General features: G+C 41.1%; 1 protein-coding gene and 1 non-coding gene across 2 annotated transcripts; one reads left to right on the forward strand and one right to left on the reverse strand.

Moving 5' to 3' along the window:
- The first annotated feature begins 6,669 nt into the window (after positions 1-6,669).
- TRNAK-UUU lies at positions 6,670-6,741 on the forward strand. The gene has a single exon. It is a non-coding gene; the product is annotated as a tRNA-Lys (tRNA).
- A 298-nt stretch (positions 6,742-7,039) lies between these two features.
- On the reverse strand, positions 7,040-10,207 carry LOC109150901 (serine/threonine-protein kinase AtPK1/AtPK6-like). Its single transcript, XM_019298900.1, has 6 exons — positions 9,339-10,207; positions 8,572-8,654; positions 8,364-8,484; positions 8,086-8,259; positions 7,749-7,856; positions 7,040-7,594 (listed from the first exon to the last, which is right to left on the reverse strand). The coding sequence occupies exons 1-6, from the start codon at positions 9,969-9,971 to the stop codon at positions 7,304-7,306; spliced, it is 1,410 nt and encodes a 469-aa protein (XP_019154445.1). The 5' UTR covers positions 9,972-10,207; the 3' UTR covers positions 7,040-7,303.
- Between the last annotated feature and the right edge of the window lie 8,727 nt (positions 10,208-18,934).

The raw sequence follows: 18,934 nt of genomic DNA on the forward strand, positions 1-18,934 counted from the left end.
TGTTCTTAACAAGTCATACGAGGGTTATTGAAATGCTTTTGGAATTGAAGAATTTTGAAATATGAGGTTGAGAAGAGAATATATAAGATGTGAATTTTCTACTTTACTCTTCTAATAATATGGAGTTTTTGGATTTTTTATCAAATTGAGACAAAAACCTAACGTCGGCAACCAAACTTGTTATTTCGCTCATAACCGAAGAGTAAAAAATAAATATGATCATAAATTTATAACTGATGAGGTATTGAGTCGAAACTTAGATATAACTCACAAATAAAAAATGCAAGTCTTTCTACCATGTGTAATGTTTAATTCTTATAAATGTACCAATAATATACACAACTTTAAAAGTAGTTCAAATATTTATGAGACTTAATCGTTTTAATTAAATAAACCCACCACAAGTTGGTAAATAGACAGACTCACAAAAAAAAAAAAAAAAAAAAAAAAAAAAAAGGGCACAACAAGAATGCAAAAATGATTGAACAAGCGGTACGCTAGATAGTTAATTAAGTATATAGCCATTTGGTTACGTGTAGTGTTTTTGGTTGATTATTTGATAGGAAAATACATGGTTTATTTTTATTTATTTTTTTTTTAAAAAAAAAAGGAAAATACATGGTATAAACTCATTTTGAGTTTTTTTACACTTTTGGTCCCACGACTATAGTAGCACTATTAGGATTGACTCACAACTTTTAAACATTGCAATTTCAGTCTACGACTATTGTTTTTGTTTAAAAAATGGTCCTTCCGGCCTATTTTCCATTAAAATCTCACCGGAGAAAAAATTCTCCATTTCAAGCAGGGATAAAATAGACATTTACATTGACCTTGCAATCTCGGACAGATGTTGACCTCTTATTCTGACCAAAGTGAAAAAAAAAAAAAAAAAAAAAAAAAAAAAAAACTCAATTGCCGGAAACAAACCCTAATCTGCTCTCGTCGGCTCGGGCAGAATCATACCTCTCGTCTAGACCGTTAAGAGTTTTAATTCACAAATTAATTCTCACCTTTAATGGTTAGCTGTTACATAGGTTATTTGACTGATTTAATATCAGTGTTAATGTCATGTTGATTGATATTGAATTCCTCTTCTCCTATATATACTCGTGGTTGAGCAGGTGGTTTTTAACATATAATACAATGAATTAAACTGCAGTTCATTTCCTCTCGAAACCTGTTCTTCTTTTTTCTTGCCATCTGAATTTCTTCTCACGCTCTAGTTCGCCGGGTTCTAAGTTTGAGTGCTCAAAACTTAGAACCGTAGTACGTTTTATCTTGAAAAACCTAGGCCGCAATGCTCCTAGCACACCTTTGGGAGGTGACAAATAAAGTTTTAAGGAAAGAGTGTTTCGCTCGACTCGTACTAACCACCTACCCGCAATATACATTCGTCTCTGTGGTTGGAGGCTCGTCTTCGATCGTTCGTGTCTTATCGGTTATCAAGTAAGTGGGATTATGTTTTAAACAATAAATCCATTGTTTATATATTCTTCGAATCTGGTGCAACCCCTATACTAGATGAGATCATGAGATTTCATGATATCCATTGATTTATTTTTCATGAATGGTTGAGATTATAAGAGATTGTGAAAGTAATTAAGAATATATTGAAATCAAAAGGATTAAATTGTAATTGTAGATACATGTTTAATTATGGATATAAGTCAATTGGAATCTTAAGCATTATATTAGGGAGATTATGAATGGAAATTGATATTTGAAATTATTAGGGACCCTTTCAATAGTAATAATTAATTATATTTTGTACATCTGACATTTTAAATTATGGGGAATTTTACGGTGGTGTGTGCATGGGTGTGGAATGGTGTGTGCGTATTATAGTTTGCCATGGTGTACACCTCCTGTTACAGAAAACCGCACACGCCATTTCACACCTGCGCACACACCATCGTAAAATTCCCCACAATTAAAAAAAAAAAAAAAAAAAAAAAAACACAACAAGCCCAATACTATATCTACTACGCACTGATTATCTACTCGAAATTCAAATGCCGATACCCAAATTAGAATCGTATATTTTTGTTTTCTTTTGGATACGTTTCGCACACGCCCGAAACTAGTAACACACAAACCAAAATGTACATGCATGTATCACAAAACGCACATACCAAAACGCATAATTTTATGAAAAAAAAAAAAAAAACCAGCACGCCATGGTGTACGAGCCCTATTACAGTAAAACGCACACACCATCCCACACATACGCCCACACCACCGTAAAATTCCCCATAATTTAAAATTACAAATGTACAAAATATAATTAAATATTACTATTGATAGGTTCCCTAATATTATGATAAGATTCTATTTTAAATATAACCAAAATTAAAAATCAAAATACAATTACTCTTTCATCCTTGTCTTTCAAATCTATCATTATTTAATTGTTGTTTGACTTTCAATCATATCCATCAATTGAAACTTTATCAATGGATGAGATGAGATCTCATGATCTCATCTGATTGGGGTGGTCTCACTGAATTCAATATATATATATATATATATATATATATATATATATATATATATATATATATATATATATATATATAGTTGAGTTCACATGAGGGCAATGATATATAGATGACTGTGCGGATAAATAACGGGCACACGACAAATTAGAATCATGCACACACTTTAATACACAATGGCACACTAGCATACTGTAAATATCATGTTTCAAATCCAGATTCTATTAATTAAAAAACTTATGCACATGTACACGACATACATATTATGACACACGATTACATTAGGCCATGCACATGACATACAGACTAATGACACACGATTACACTTGTCAACTCTATGCACACGACATACAAACTATGACACACGACTACATTAGGCCATGCACACGTGACACAACATACAGACTAATGGCACACGACTACCCCTTTCCGCACCAGTAGTTATACAAATAGAGTGGAGTTCAGGTGCAGTCGCACCATTAGTTATACAAATATACACCATCCATGTTAGGAAATGCACAATAAAAAACATGCACAAATTAAGTACGCATCACTAAAAATGCACCATTAGGTATGAATAAAAGCACCACACAGTGTTTGGAAATACACCATTAGGTGTGGGGAGTTATATGGTGCATTTTTTTTTAGTGTGTTGTGTGTGTTTTGGTGTATTTGTGCCTTTCATTGTTGTGCTTTTTCCTAACACTATTGGTGCTTTTTATTAACACTGTTGATCGCACACCGCACGGGAGGGTGCGGCCGCATTTGAACAAAAGTCTCTCTCTCTCTCTCTATCTCTCTCTCTCTCTCTCTCTTATATATATATATATATATATATATATATATATATATATATATATATATATATATATATATATATATATATATATATATAGGGTCCAGATCAGGTGAGGACCTAATCTTAGGTGAGGACGTGAGGACTAATCTAGAGCATTAAATCAGAATGATGTATGATTGAGATTAAAAGAAACAAATCACACGGATTAAGAAAACAAATCTCTTTAAAATATTAAAATATATAAATTTAGGGTAAATCAGTCTTATTAAAAGATGTGCATTCCTATACAAAATGTTGTGCATTCCTATACTGAGTGTTGTCCATCAATAACTTCATTGTTGTGCATTCAAACCCCGCCAAAAAATCATACAGTGAACATCCAATGTTCTGCGATGCATTGAACTATGTGCTATAATGCACAACTCCCTAGCCTATAGTGCACAACTTACAACACTAGGTTGCACAATCAGCACACACGAATGCACAATCGTACTGCCCAGGCATTTATACATATACACGACAATCCAAATATAGACAATATTATACTCAAAAGAACAAGCGAGAAAAAATAAAAAATACTGATTAGTTTGCATGGGCGAACACTCAATCAATGATGAAGAAATCGCGGCTCCAAATTGCAACGGTTATGATCCAAGAAAATAGGAAACCAATTTGGCCAAGGATTATACATGCGTTCACACTTAAAAAAATAGAAAAAGACACTATTATCCCACTTTAACAAAAAAGATCAATCCATGTCATCTCAAGAACTCAAATCTGGACCATCCAAATAAAAAAACAAACGCACAAGATTAGTCCTCACGTCCTCACCTAAGATTAGGTCCTCGCCTGATCCGGATTCTATATATATATATATATATATATATATATATATATATATATATATATATATACAGACTTGTTCATTTCCTACATTATGTTGGATAAAGCCTAATTTTGAACAAGTTAATTAAAAATATGTCATAGATTAGTTTCATATTTATTTATTCATTTATATGTTAATTAGTTTAATGAAACACTACAAGTTATAATTTTATAAAGGTATATACTAGAACTTGAGCATGCTAGTTAGACTAGTGTATAAACAAATATTTAGATGAAATAACATATATATTTTCATGTAAGTGAAAATCTTGAAAATAAAAAGAAAGTATAAAATAGTCACATAAATAGTGTTTGATCATGGTATAATTCTTTTTCTACAATTGAAAATTTTAAAATGAAAAAAATTTATATAAAAAAAATTACAAAATAGTTAATTCTTAAATTGGTCCCTCGACTATTATAATAATGTAGGAAGTAATCCCTCAACTATTAAAATTTCAAATTTACCCTCAAATTTAATTGTCATTTAACAATTTTTTTTTTTAATGGAGGACCAAATTGGATACTAAATCAATAATCAAAAGACCAAAATAGGTAACTTTTAAAGTAATAATATAACATAAATGTAACACACATTTTGCAATAGACAAAGTAATAATATAACATAATTGCAGATATTATCAATACTTAAGGCTTATATATAATGTAATACTTTACAACATAAGTGTAATATTTTATGGGAAACTATAATAGACAATTTGCAAGAAATAAAATATCATTACATAACAGAATTGCAGACATAATCAATACTTTAAATCTTATATATAATACTTTATAGCATAAATGTAATACTTCATAGCACAACTATAATAGACAATGATAGTACAAATATCGAGGTCTACGACCAGAAGGTAGTTCCGTACTCACGCGCGTATGAGCAAGTACGAAAAGAGACATTCCTCCGTCCTATTCTGAGGTCGAGGAATAAACTGAGTTTGTTTGGGAGTGTGTAGTATAGGTGAGAAAAGGGTCAAAAATCTCCCATCTAATAATTAATGTGTCTTTTATAGACGAGTCTGGGTGAGCATGTCGGACCATCAACATGTTCTACACGTGTTGAGTACAAGTTCAACGGTCATCATTATCACGCCAGGTGTCCAGATAGTACTAAAATGGTGATCGGACATGATATGACTATTCGTACGGGCCAATTGGAAATTCTTTTTAATTTGACGAACAAAATACTAGATTGTTTTATGAAAAACTTAACAATAATCTCAATGTGCCGTCTTAGCTCAGTGGTAGAGCGCGTGGCTTTTAACCACGTGGTCGTGGGTTTAGGGTTTAGGGTTTAGGGTTTAGCCACAGACGGCGGTCTTTACATATGCTGTGAGTACCCACGTATATGATTAAAATTATGAAAATAATATACCTATACGTGACATATATATATATATATATATATATATATATATATATATATATACACACTAGCTCTTGCTTACCTATACGGCTATGTAATATTGGCTCTTGTCCTTGTTTACCACTTTTCATTTAAAATCTATTTTACATGTTTTTTATTAAATATAATTTATGTCCAAATATTTAGTATAGATAATAATTTTTTTAAAAAAATTTATCTCGTGAGGTTTTCTAGTTAAATGTTTTATAGCAAGAAAAGTCATCAACTATTTTTTGATTTACGAAAAAATTGATATTTGTTACCCGAATATGTGTGATGATCCAAGGTTTGGAAACAAAATATAGAAAGAAGAGAGCCGGAATTAAATATGAAGGGAATGAACAAAGCCAAAAACGACGTAATTTGAAGGAAAATTGGTTGAAACAGTTGAGGCGTACCAATTGTTCCTGTGTGGAAGTGTGGAACATTGGAGCACGGAAATAGCTAAATTATTCTAATTTTGTTTTAGACTTCATTATAATATCCCAAGTGATGTAATAAGTTTTTTATTAGACTTTTCAATACAAGAATTTCCTATTTCTCTTCCCAACTTCCTCTCAACTCTATTCTTCACTCTGCTGTTCTACTTCCTTTCCTTTCCTATTTTCTGTAATCTGTCTTGACCCCTAATCTGCTAAAATATGCACTTTAAGTAAAAATCGACATTGTAATTTCAATTGGCAAAAAACCATCAGAAAATAAACCAACTTAGATTCTCCATAATTGATTGACTCAAACTAAAAAGACTAATAAACAGCTCTCACGAATAGTTGAACTTGAAATCATGTGGTTACCAAGCCAACTATCCGACCAACATTATCTTAGTTATATTTTTCTTTATCCAATTACTTTTCAAGGTTGGAAATTTTCACCTTTTTCAACTAATTAAGAAATTGAACAAAATTTTAAGATGTTTTAAACTTTTTGCACCATTACTGATGATGGTTGGAATGTTTGACTAACTTTTATGGGTGGTCGAAAATTTTGACGGGCCAATTTGCATTTCTTTTTAATTTGACAGACAAAATGTTATATATGTGAAAACTTAACAATCATCTCAACACGCCGTCTTAGCTCAGTGGTAGAGCGCGTGGCTTTTAACCACGTGGTCGTGGGTTCGATCCCCACAGACGGCGGTGATTGTTTCTTTTTGTGGAAACGTTGTCCCCCAAGTATAGAAACTTCCCCCATTTTGAACTATCATGAATGGAAGAAACTTAAAAGCCCAACTATTGAAGTTTGGCAAATTATTGTGTACTCAATATACTAAAAGTACATTATTCTTGTCATAAATGTACATTATTCAAAATAATATACTTTCAATACTCAAATAATGAACTTTTCATGAATACAATGTACATTTTTAATATATTAAAAGTACATTATTTGTATACTGAATATACATTATTTGAAAGTATAATCCAGACACAACTGTAACGATGGTTAAGTTTGACATGTAATAAAAACTATATGAGTTGTATTTGGGACACATATTTGCACACCTGTTCAACAATTGAATGAACCTACATACAAATGTAGGTTGAATACAAGAATTTTTTTGGTGTTACCCTGGGTATTCATAGACGGATAAGGGTGAGACAGATGGCTTGGAGATTTCAGGTTGTTTCATACCCAAAGTCAGAGATCGATCCCTTGACGTTTTGTTGAAATACAAGAATGTTTGATGAGAATACAAACTCATTCATTGATAGAAGAGAGCCAAGGGTTAGGTGCAACATAAGTGTAACCTTGGAAGTGTTCTCCTGCAGTTGGTGTAGCAGCCGGTGAGTCATCCGGTGGCATTGTAGTCCAACATTTATCGAAATTCGCTGTGCACTCACTGCTACTCACATCTGGCTTGAACGTTGGCCGCAATTCTCTGCCTTCGATTTTCTTCCAATTGATTGATCGAAACCATTTGTGACTTTTGATCTCATCGCCTCCTCTAGCCCCGCTGCCTAGCCTTGTAGATGGGTCCTTTTGTAACAACTAATGAAACAACAACAACAAATTAACATAAGAAAATGGAATTTAGCGCTCGCTGGTTTAATAGCCAGTATTTGACCAAAGTTCGAAAGACAGGCCCTGTCTGCTGAGCCACTGAGTTACTGTACAGAATTCAGAAAAAACGTAAGAAACATACTCCTTTGAGCAAAGAGTGGGCTTCGCTGGTCAGACGTGGCGGGAGTTTAATTTTCTCCTTGATGATCTTGTCCTGAAGCTTCTTTCGGTTGGAATGTGTGAATGGAGGCTGAAAGAGGAATCGTTTTCAAAACGCTGCAATTAGAGCTCATACCATAATTGTTTCGAGTGATACAACTGCTGTTTAGGTTCAGGAATGAGAAGAATTAATAATTGCAGATACTATAAACACGACGATGAACTAGCCTATAATTTATCACAAAACCTTCGCTTTTACTTTTTCTTCTTTCCAGAAACACTATCACTATCGAGGAGCTCAATACAGAGAGTATTATTACCTGACCGGTCAGCATCTCATATAAAAGTATCCCAACGCTCCACCAATCAGCATCTTTGTTGTGTCCTTTGGATAATAAAATCTCGGGAGCCATGTATTCTGTTGTTCCACACATTGAATTCGATCTACTTGATTCATCGATCTCCTTAGCCAGTCCAAAATCAGTTAGCATGACCTGTGTAGAAATGACAAATTTAGATACAAAGCGATCATTCTTATTTAGGCAAATAAATGTATGATACTGCAGAAACAAACGAGTGCGAGGGCAAAGGCGATTACATGCCCATCAGCATCCATGAGAATATTTTCGGGTTTGAGGTCTCGGTGCACAATCCCTTTCTGGTGAAGATGTGATACAGCAGACACTATCTCAGCAGTATAAACCCTCGCCTGCTCCTCACTACCCAATACATAACCGAAAGCATGAGTTAAAACGAATGGACACACAAATCGTCACTATGTCACGCAAAAGAAATGTGAACATTACGTGAATATCCCTTGTCTATATAGATGATAAAACAGATGGCCTCCATTGATAAAATCCAAGATCAGGTACAGCTTTGACTTTGTCTGCAATTTAATTTAATAAAATAGTGAAGTCCATCGTGATAGAAATGTATTAATGACAAAGCCAAAGATGATGATAACACTGTTAGATCATTTATGGCTTCAATCTTTTTCAAGAATCAAACAATCAATCAATCCTGGGTAATTCAGAATAGTAGCATACAAATAATCCATACACTAGGCAAATTCTCTCTTTCAGTATCCCTTTCTATTAAGATCAAGCGAACCCGTGACCTGGCTTTGATACCACTTATTAGGATCAAGCGTTTATCACTACGCCAAAAGCTATAACTCGTAGCGAAGACACAACTTTATTTTCTTATACTGTCACACATTTTCGAGACGTTGGGTGCCCCTTTAATGGCTTTACTAACCTCCGCCCAACGATCCCCCACCACCGAGCTAAACTTGGCCTTTGCAGGCCTCTTGCCCAACACTTTGATTCAACAATTTAAGTGTAACTAAGACAGACTAGATGAAGCAAGGCAAAAACTTTGTTCTTAATCAATTTGAGATGTATAATGAGTGCTTCTTTTTACTGACAAAATGAAGCCATATCCATTCATTTTTAGTTGTCAGTTGATTATGATCTTGTAGGCTTAAAAGCAACTTATCAATAAACATTACTTTGAAATTCAAGCCAGCAGAATAAACAGTTTAAACTTTAATGAATGGAATTAGTATTACCTGAAAGGAGTATCTAAGCTGAACAATGAAAGGGTGAACAACTTTGGTGAGAATATCTCTCTCGGCCCTCATGTAATCCACATGATTATTCTTGATAATCGTATCTTTTCTCATCACTTTCATGGCGAAAATCCCATCGTCCTCTGTTGAACTCCGCCCCTTCATTCTCACCTGAAACACCTTCCCAAAAGCTCCTTTCCCGATCACCCTCAAGATCTCAAAGTCATCGGGTCCAATCTTTCGGAGCCCCAAACACTCAGCCTCATTATTTCGAATACTACTACTTGTAGTGTTAACAGCTATATCGTTGTTGTCGAGTTTTTCAGTGTCATTTTCCCCTTCGGAGTCGATTTCTTGGTGGAAAGGGAGGGGTTTAGAGAGGGTGAAGCGCGGGGAAGGGCCCAGAAAGGAGTGAGAGCGGCTGTGGATAACTTGTGGGTCTCCCGGAAAGTGCGATGATGGGGAAGATGCGGCGAGTGGGCCGAAGAGTTGGGAGAATTCGAGGTCTGGGTCGGTCGCGGATTCGGGGATTTTGAGGTTGGTGAGCTTGGAGGCGAGGATGGAGTGAAGAGCCTTCTTCTTCAGCTCAGCTGAAGAAGAAGAAGAAGAAGAAGAAGAAGAAAGCATATTCATGGCGAAATAGTGTTTGGTTTCTTTGATGATTGGGCAGACTAGAGAGAGGCAGCTGAGATTGAACCCCGGGCGGGTTGAAGAGAACACGACTACATCTGGGGTGGTGGATGCCGGAGGGAGGCGGCGGAAGACGGCGGAGAAGTGGTGGTGATTTGATTATTAAACCGGGGAGTGATGGAATTGAAATCTAATGATTAATGCGGCCTTCTCCGTGTATAACTAAGTTCAATGAATGTCCTCTTACGGATTATTGCTCCCAATCGGTGTTAAAAATTGAATTCCCAACTCCAATACCCTCACACTTCTGGACAAAATATTTCATGATAGTTTAATTAAAATCATGAAATTAAAATGATCCAAGTAAAATTCGATCTCGAATTATTGTTTTCAAATTTTATTCATGTAACACATTGAGTTGTACATAGGTGTTTCTCCTACGGATTCATTTTATGGCAAGTTGCAGTTTAAATTTTGTGGCCAAATTAGTAAGTCACCTAACAGCATTTTTCCTTTTTTAACACATGGAAATGCCACCTTTCCTAACAATTAACAAAGGTTTTGGACGTCACCCACCATGTTTATAATTGAATTTAAAGGTGATTTGATACTCTCCTAACAATTAATTTTTTTTAAAAAATTATTAGTAATTCAAATTACAGCATTAATAGAACGGAGTATGTAGTACTTTTTAATTAAAGTTTTAAACATTTTAAATTGAATTGATGATAATATAATTGTATTGTATTCAATAATAATGTCTGAGAGTACAGGGAGCGAATATACAGAGATGCTAGATAGAATCCTAGTCTAACACGAATAATATAGTCTTAGTCTAATATGGATAATAGAGTCCTAATAGTCCTAAGGGCATCCCCATTAGGGAGATCATACCCACATTTTGAAACAGTAAAATCCCCTACCTTTGCTTTTGAACTAATGGGATGGCAAAAAATAAGCTTCATTTTTCTCCTGCAAAAAAAAAAAAAAATTGTCAGAAATTTTTGAAAAAAAAAATAATAACAAATGTGCTTGGCGGGCGCGTGTGTTACACGCGCCCGCCAAGGCGTTTCAGAGTGGCCGCCAACTGGCGGCCACTCTGAAATTAATTCTTTGTGGCCGTTGCCAATGGCAACGGCCATAATTTATTTTTGCCGTTGCAATTGCAACGACACAACTTATAAGTTTTTTTTTTTTTTTGTTAATAATTATCACTTTATTTGCTATAAATAACACATCTTTCACCAATTTTTAACACTTCATCCTACTCTCAATTTCTATATTTCTCTCAATTCATTCAACTCTCTCAATTTGCATCATCAACTTCGTGCGGATTTGGTTGAGCATATATGGAACAACAACGACAATTAATTTAACTGCTTTGTATTTTTATTTTTATGCGTTTGAATTTATTTTTAACCGCTTTGTAATTTAATTTTTAAGCAATTAGTTGTTTAATTTTCATTTTATAACTATCGTATTTATTAATTAGGCTTACTATGTTTATTTTAATTATAAGTTTGGAAATAAAAGCTTGCAATTTTTACGTATGCTAATTTACGTATTATTTTTACGTATCATTTATGTTTACCTCTAAAATTATAAATTTTTAAATCAAATAATAAAGAAATAATTAAAATATGGAGATAAAATGGTGGGTCCACAAAAAGTTGTGAAAAAGCTTCAAACTAATGGGAAGAAGAGATTTTGTGATTGAGTGAGATAATGGATGATGAGGTGGATGTTGGGGCCCACAAAAATTAGGGGTAAAATCCCCAACTATTGAGGATGCCCTAATACTCCCCCTCAAGCACAAGGTTGGTTAGCCAAAACATTGAGCTTGCAACGGAGTAAATTAAAATGTACTGGTAGGGAATTCCCCGACCGTCATGCCTTTGTCTTTTATTCACGTTTATGCAGGTTACAGGTTGGACTTTCTTAGAAGAACTCGGTCGTACCCGACCGGTAGAGCACCCGACCAGCGTCTTCAGTACCTGATTGATAGCCCTTAGGCGTGAGAGTCGAGAGGAGGCACGTGGCAGCGCTAGGCGTTGACAGGCAGGGCTTACGGGGAGAAGACACGTCATTGCTACGTGGGTGACATGCCGAACGACCGGATTTGTGTCTCCGGCCCACCGGCTATAAATACCCGCGGCTGCAATAGTGTGAGGGACTTTTGGACGATCGATAGGTTGTTATCAGAGCATCCCGACCGCAGTCAGTCGGTACTCGGAACAGCCATTTAGATTGTACTTAGGACCTTCACCTTGATCAATAAAAGACGTTTATTTGCTTTAATTGGTCTTGTGTTAGTTTATTTACCGCTTACGTGGCAATTAACACTATCATTTTGGCGCCGTCTGTGGGGACCGAACCCACGACCCGGCCAAGGTTAAGGCAATTCTGGACATGCAACCACCTTCTACCGTTCGGGAAATCCAGCAATTGATCGGTCGGTTGGCCGCACTCAGCCGGTTCCTCTCCAAATTAGCCGAGCGCGCTTTACCATTTTTCAAGATATTGCGCAAAGTGAATGGTTTCGTCTGGGATGACGAGTGCCGAGCAGCCTTCGATGGGCTAAAAGAGTACCTTATGTCACCAATTGTGCTGTCGAAGCCAGAGCTCGGGGAGGAGCTAGACGTATACCTCGCCGTATCCGATCGAGCAGTAAGCGCAGTATTGTGCCGAACTGATCCGGAAGGGGTCCAGTGACCGGTGTACTATGTAAGCCACACGCTACATGGTCCCGAGCTCCGGTACTCCCGGCTTGAGAAGGTTGTCTATGCCTTATACATTGCCGTGAAGAAGTTGGCTCTCTATTTCCAGGGTCGAGCAATTCGTGTGTTGACCGATCAGCCGATCGGCCCAGTCCTCCGCACTGCTTCATCATCGGGTCGCCTAGTTAAGTGGGCGTTAATGCTGACCAGTACGCGATTGAATACCGACCAAGACCAGCCATCAAAGGTCAAGCCCTTGCAGATTTCTTGGTCGAGTGCACCGCTCGGGACACCCGACCCCGAGGCCGAGTGGTGATCGCTGGCTACTGATGGGTCTAGCAGCAAGAAAGGGGCAGGAGGAGGAGTGGTAGTTACGAGCCCGGAAGGATTCAAGGTGTACTTCGCTCTTATGTACCAGTTTCACCCGACCAACAATGAAGCCGAGTACGAAGTCTTTGTCAACGGCTTGCAGTGTGCTCGGGATTTGGGGGCTGAGTATATCCGGGCTCAAACAGATTCTGCGCTCGTGGTCGGGCAGGTCCTCGGCGACTACGAAGTGAACGGTGAACGATTACAATCATACCAGGACCTTGCAATGGAGAAGCTTGCCCTGTTCCGGGGGTACACCGTTCGGCACGTACCCCGATTGGATAATGCCGATGCGGATATCTTGTCCAAATTGGCTCAAAACGCCCCGGAACACATGTCAAAGATCGCTCGAATTTTGGTGATCCCGAAACACAACATTCATCGAATGCCGGTCGCACCTATTCAACCGGCAGAAGACAACTGGATCACCGATCTAATGGAATTCCTTGAGCACGGACGGCTCCCAAACGACCCTCAGCGTGCTCAGAAGGCCAAGCTCAGGGCTCCCAGGTTTCAGATTCAAGACGGTCGTCTTTATAGGCGATCATATGGGGGCCCGCTCATGCGTTGCTTGACTGCGTTTGAGGCGGATCTAGTGATGAAGGAATTGCACTCGGGCATCTGCTTGTCACATCAAGGAGGCCGATCGTTAGCGCGACGTATCATGTTGATCGGATATTATTGGCCGTCCCTCCAGCTTGATTGTGAGAAGCTCACTCGGGATTGTGAGACGTGCCAGTTATTTGCCCGGATGCCTGGACGACCGGCCACCTTCTACCAGCCGGTCACGACTGTAATTCCTTTCGCAAGATGGGGGGGTAGATATTTTGGGACCATTTCCTCAACTTGCCGGCCGGAGAAAATTTGTCATCGTTGCCATTGACTATTTCTCCAAGTGGATCGAGGCCGAGCTGTTAGCCACGATTACCTCTCAGCAATGTGCTCGATTCTTGTGGCGTAATGTCATTTCCCGCTTTAGTGTGCCCGTGCATATCATCAGCGACAACGGCCGCCAATTCGTAAGCCAGTACTTCCAGAACTTTCTTGCCACGATCGGGACAACCCACATCCGGTTGTCGGTGGCTTACCCGCAGGGAAATGGACAGGTTGAAAAAGCCAATCGGACGATCTTGGAAGGTTTGAAGAAGAAGCTACACTCGGCTGGTCGTAGTTGGGCCAATGAGTTGCCCTATGTTCTGTGGACTTATCGGACGACCCTGAGAAAAGCGACTTTAGAGACGCCATTTGCCCTAGTCTACGGGGCTGAAGCCCGACTCCCGATCGAGGCATGGATCCCGACCGCTCGAGAACGGACTTACAACGCGGAGGAAAATGAACACTCGATGGCCGTGGATCTCGACGGGGTCGAGGAGAAGAGAGAGCTAGCCGCTCGGCGCATGGCCGAGTACCAGAAATGAGTGAAGAGTTCAAAGGATGTCCGGGTTAACCCTCGGTATTTTCAAGTCGAGGATTATGTTCTACGCCGACGGGAAGCCAGTCAACCTTTGGAAGGCGGGAAGTTAGCTCAAAATTGGGAAGGGCCGTACGTCATCAGTGCTGTAGTACGGCTGGGAACATACCGTCTGGAGACGACGACCGGTCGGGCGATCGAGGGGACTTGGAATTCCGAGCACCTCGTTATGTTTAGGCATTAGCCTATTTTTTGTAATTTTAGGCGAAATGGGGGCTCAACCTGCGAGTGGGCTCTATTCGTCGTTGAATGGTTGTAAATTAATTGTTGTAAATATTTCTAACCGTCTGCGAACGGGAATTTCCTAATGTAAATACGATCGGTGATTGCTCGACCGTTTGCATACGGTGGCCCGATCGGTTCTCTGATTCTACAGTAAGCTGCTTTGAATCTGCTTTCACAACCAGTCATGCACGGGATATACCCGATCAAGCTTCGGCAACAACAATGAAGACGGGCTTTTCGCCCAACCCAACGCTTCTCCCTCGGTTCCGACCGATAGGGGTTTGCTACGAAATGGCTCTAATAGTCCTCAACCTAATTGGCTCTAATAGCCATCACTCGAATTGACTCTAATAGCCGTTTACAACTCAGTCGGGCTAATTGATCGACCGGCTAATGCGTTCATCTTCGGCGGACACTCGAGTAACGCCACTGATTGGGAAAGCTAGAGCTACAACAAATTTTCCCGATCCTTCCAACTTTTTTCCATTGTTGCACTCACTCGTGCCTCGAGCGCACAACAATGTGGGGGCTAGGATAAAGGAAGTATAAGGCCAAGCAATCGGGAACAACCCGAGCAGCAAGGCCAAAATCTTTTTTGAATTGTCGCAAAGGCCATTTGGTCGAGAAACAAACGGTCAGGCCATCAGGCCAAAGGGTCGGTTAGTGCACGACCGGTGTACAAGCAAGTTAAAGTTAAACGCATAAAATTAAAACGAGTGAGATAAGATGGATAAAAGATGATTTTATTAAATCGTTCAAAGGTGCCCGGTACAAAAGCGGGACCGGGCTCCCGACTGAATTCAGTTTACAAAAGAAGAAGGCCTAGCTACTTCTTCGCGGCGGCATCGCTCGGCTCGGCCATGTCCTCTTTGGGGTCGAACGGCGGCGGGCCGGGGTCGGCAATTTCAGCTGGAAAAGGGTTGTCAAGACCAGCTCGAGATCTTCACCCTCAAGGGCCTCTTGCATGTAGGCCTGGATCTTTTCGCGCATCTTACGCTAGCCGGATTTGAATCCCCAGCGGCCGAACGTCCAGATCAAGGCCTCCCCGACCATAGTTCCCTGGACCGCTCGGAGGAACTTTTTCCCGGACGCTTCGTCCCGGAAGAGGAACTGAGCCAACTCTCCAAGGTTGGCCAGTCGGGCCTTCAGCGTCTTCGCTTCCCCGAGAGCCTCCTTGGCCGCCTTCTCGGCCACCTCCTGGGCTCCATTAGCAGCTCTGGCCGCCTTTTCGGCCGTGTCCCGCTCCTCCTTGACCTTCTCTAGCTCGGTCCGGAGGTCGGCGTTCTCTTTTTGTCGCTGCTCGGCGACCTTTTTCAGGGCGTCAGCCTCGTTAGCCAGCAACGCTCGGCGTTGAAGAAGTTGGGTCGCCCGGGAGATCTGCAAAACCAACAAGACGCTCGGAATTAGCCCGAGCGGAGGAACTTGTATAAATACCTGAAGATGAGATATCTTTACCTCGACCAGGTCGTGGCCAATTTTTTCGGCCACTTGGGTCGGGGTGAGTTTGCTCAGATCCTCCTTGATCGGCCTCGCATTGTCGATCCGTGTGAGGACGGATGTGTCGCCTTTGATGACCTCGACTGGGGGGTTGGGTTACGTTGGTTCCGACGGCGCTTTAAGGCGCCGGTGCCCTCGACCTCCTTTCTGGTCATCTTCTCCTTGCCTTTCCGGGCAGCCATCCGAGTGATCAGCGTATCGGAGCCCTCGACCACGAAGCCTTCCTCCGTGGTGATAGTGGTGGATACGCCGAGTGGACGTCCAGTCGGGACCTGTTTTTCCCCGGCCAGTTTGGCTTTTGGCTTTTTCTTCCCGAGCACGATTTTAGCTATGGGTGCTCGGGGTGCTTCTTCTTCTTCGAATCCCGCCATTCCTGCAAACAAAAGGAAATTGGTTAGGTTGAGGTTGGAAAATGATCGGGGAGTTAGGGTCGGGGATGATTGGTTAGTGTTAAACCTCTGTTCTCTGCCTCAACCAGAACCGCCGCCCTCGCTATCGTCACGCCCGGTACGGGCACGTATTTCTCCTCCAAGTCGTATCTTGGCAGCGACAGTCGGGCTTCGTCGTAGCATTCCCTCGAGCGGAAGATTTTGTATTCGTACACTTCGCTCGAGATTTTAGTAGGGGCGTCCTGAAGGGCTTTGGTCTCGACTGGCACCACTTGTTTCCTATAGTGGCTGCTCCACGTCCTATCGACTGGGAGGATCCACGGATCGTATTCGATCGAGAAGATCCTATTCTTCCATCCTTTGTTGTTCCCGGGCAGACTCTCAATTGCACACATATCCGCCCGGGACTGGATCATCAGGAACCCGCCCCCATATTTGGCCGGCAGGGTTTTTACTTGATAGATGAAGTTAAATAACTCCATCGTGCATGCTACTTCGTGCCGAGCGCAGATTTGCGGGAAGCACGCCAAGATTCTGTGCGCGTTCGGGCAAATTTGGGCTGGGACCACTCGGTAGTAACCCAGGAAAGCTGTTAAGAGGGCGGAGAAGGGTATCTGGATCAGGGCCAGGAGCGAGTCGTAGTTCATCCCGATCCATTTGCCTTCGTGCCTGTCGATGACGTTCCCCAAGCTCCGGCGGACTTCAAATCGAACCCGACCGGTGAGTAGTGCCGAGATCTTCGCGGCTTCTGCTTTCGTCAGTAGGCTTTCTTGCTGCTCGACGCTATCTCGGTTCAGAAACACAAACTCCTCGGTGGTCGGGGCAGGCGGCTCAGCTGTATCTTCCTCGACTGGCTCCGATGTAGCTTCACGATCGTTAGCTGGAGGTGCTGGCTCAGGGTAATCCCCAATTACCCGGGTCGGCGTTTCCCGAACGCCACCCGTTAAAGAGCCTCAGCCGCTCGTTGACGTTTGGCCGCTCCTGCTGCTCGAGCTGCCTGATCCGCTCGAGCTCGATATTGCCTCCGAGCTGGATGACCTTCGTTGCTCGGGGACTTCTTGTGGTCGTTGAGCGACCTCTGGTGAGTAGGACATGATGTCCACATCTTCGCTAATTTCCTCGACCGCGTCGTCATAATCCGCGACCAAGACATTCTGGCCATCCGTATCCGACATGGTGACTACCTAGAGGGTGGTCAGGATGTTATTAGGGTCGGGTACGACCCAGTTATGGTCGGTTAAGGCCTAAAGTTGGCTATGAAAGGAAATGTAAAACAAGAATTTAAAAGGTTAAAGGAGCCGAGGACTTACCGACTGGATGCTGTTAGTGGAAAGTCTGGAAATCCTAGTTGGTCCGATCGAAGTTCTGATTGGCTCGCTCGGGATGCTCTCGATGCATCGATCGATTCAAGATGCTTGGTAAAAGTTCAATGAAATTTGCGAAGGCCTATTTATAGGAGGGCATTTGGGCCGGAAACGATCCACTTGCTCGATGTGACCATTCCAGACTCCGAGGCGACCGTTGCGGTCGCAGAGGCGTGTAGAGCTCGACACGTGGCGCGGGGAATGACAGATGTCCGGTCGGTTTGGCGGCGGACGTTTGGGCTTCTTCATCCCGTCCCGTTTTCTCCCGGGTAGTAAAAAAGGCCCGGGCTGGGGGGCTCTTTGTAGGGAATACCCCGACCGTCATGCCTTTGTCTTTTATTCATGTTTATGCAGGTTACAGGTCGGACTTTCTTAGAAGAACCCGGTCGTACCCGACCGGTAGAGCACCCAACCAGCTTCTTCAGTACCCGATTGATAGCCCTTAGGCGTGAGAGTCGAGAGGAGGCACGTGGCAGCGCTAGGCGTTGACAGGCAAGGCTTACGGGGAGAAGACACGTCATTGCTACGTGGGTGACATGCCGAACGACCGAATTTGTGTCTCCGGCCCACCGGCTATAAATACCCGCGGCTGCAACAGTGTGAGGGACTTTTGGACGATCGATAGGTTGTTATCAGAGCATCCCGACCGCAGTCAGTCGGTACTCGGAACAGCCATTTAGATTGTACTTAGGACCTTCACCTTGATCAATAAAAGATGTTTATTTGCTTTAATTGGTCTTGTGTTAGTTTATTTACCGCTTATGTGGCAATTAACACTATCATGTACAGACGAAAGAGACTTAGTAAAAATATCCGCTATCTGATCTTTGGTAGAAATAAAATTGACTTGTAATTCCTTCTTTGCGACTTTATCACGAACAAAGTGGTAGTCGATATCAATGTGCTTGGTGCGAGCATGAAACACCGGATTAGC

This window comes from Ipomoea nil, unplaced genomic scaffold (assembly GCF_001879475.1).
Source record: "Ipomoea nil cultivar Tokyo-kokei standard unplaced genomic scaffold, Asagao_1.1 scaffold2280, whole genome shotgun sequence".
Classification (NCBI taxonomy): domain Eukaryota; kingdom Viridiplantae; phylum Streptophyta; class Magnoliopsida; order Solanales; family Convolvulaceae; genus Ipomoea; species Ipomoea nil.

Bases quoted from the DNA above. Each gene is read 5' to 3' on its own strand.
- LOC109150901 (XM_019298900.1), bottom strand. From the start codon at position 9,971: ATGAATATGCTTTCTTCTTCTTCTTCTTCTTCTTCTTCTTCAGCTGAG. The intron at 8,655-9,338 runs GTAATACTAATT...ATTAAATTGCAG, and splicing joins AGCTTAGATACTCCTTTCAG to ACAAAGTCAAAGCTGTACCT. The intron at 7,857-8,085 runs GTAATAATACTC...TTCCTCTTTCAG, and splicing joins ATGAGATGCTGACCGGTCAG to CCTCCATTCACACATTCCAA.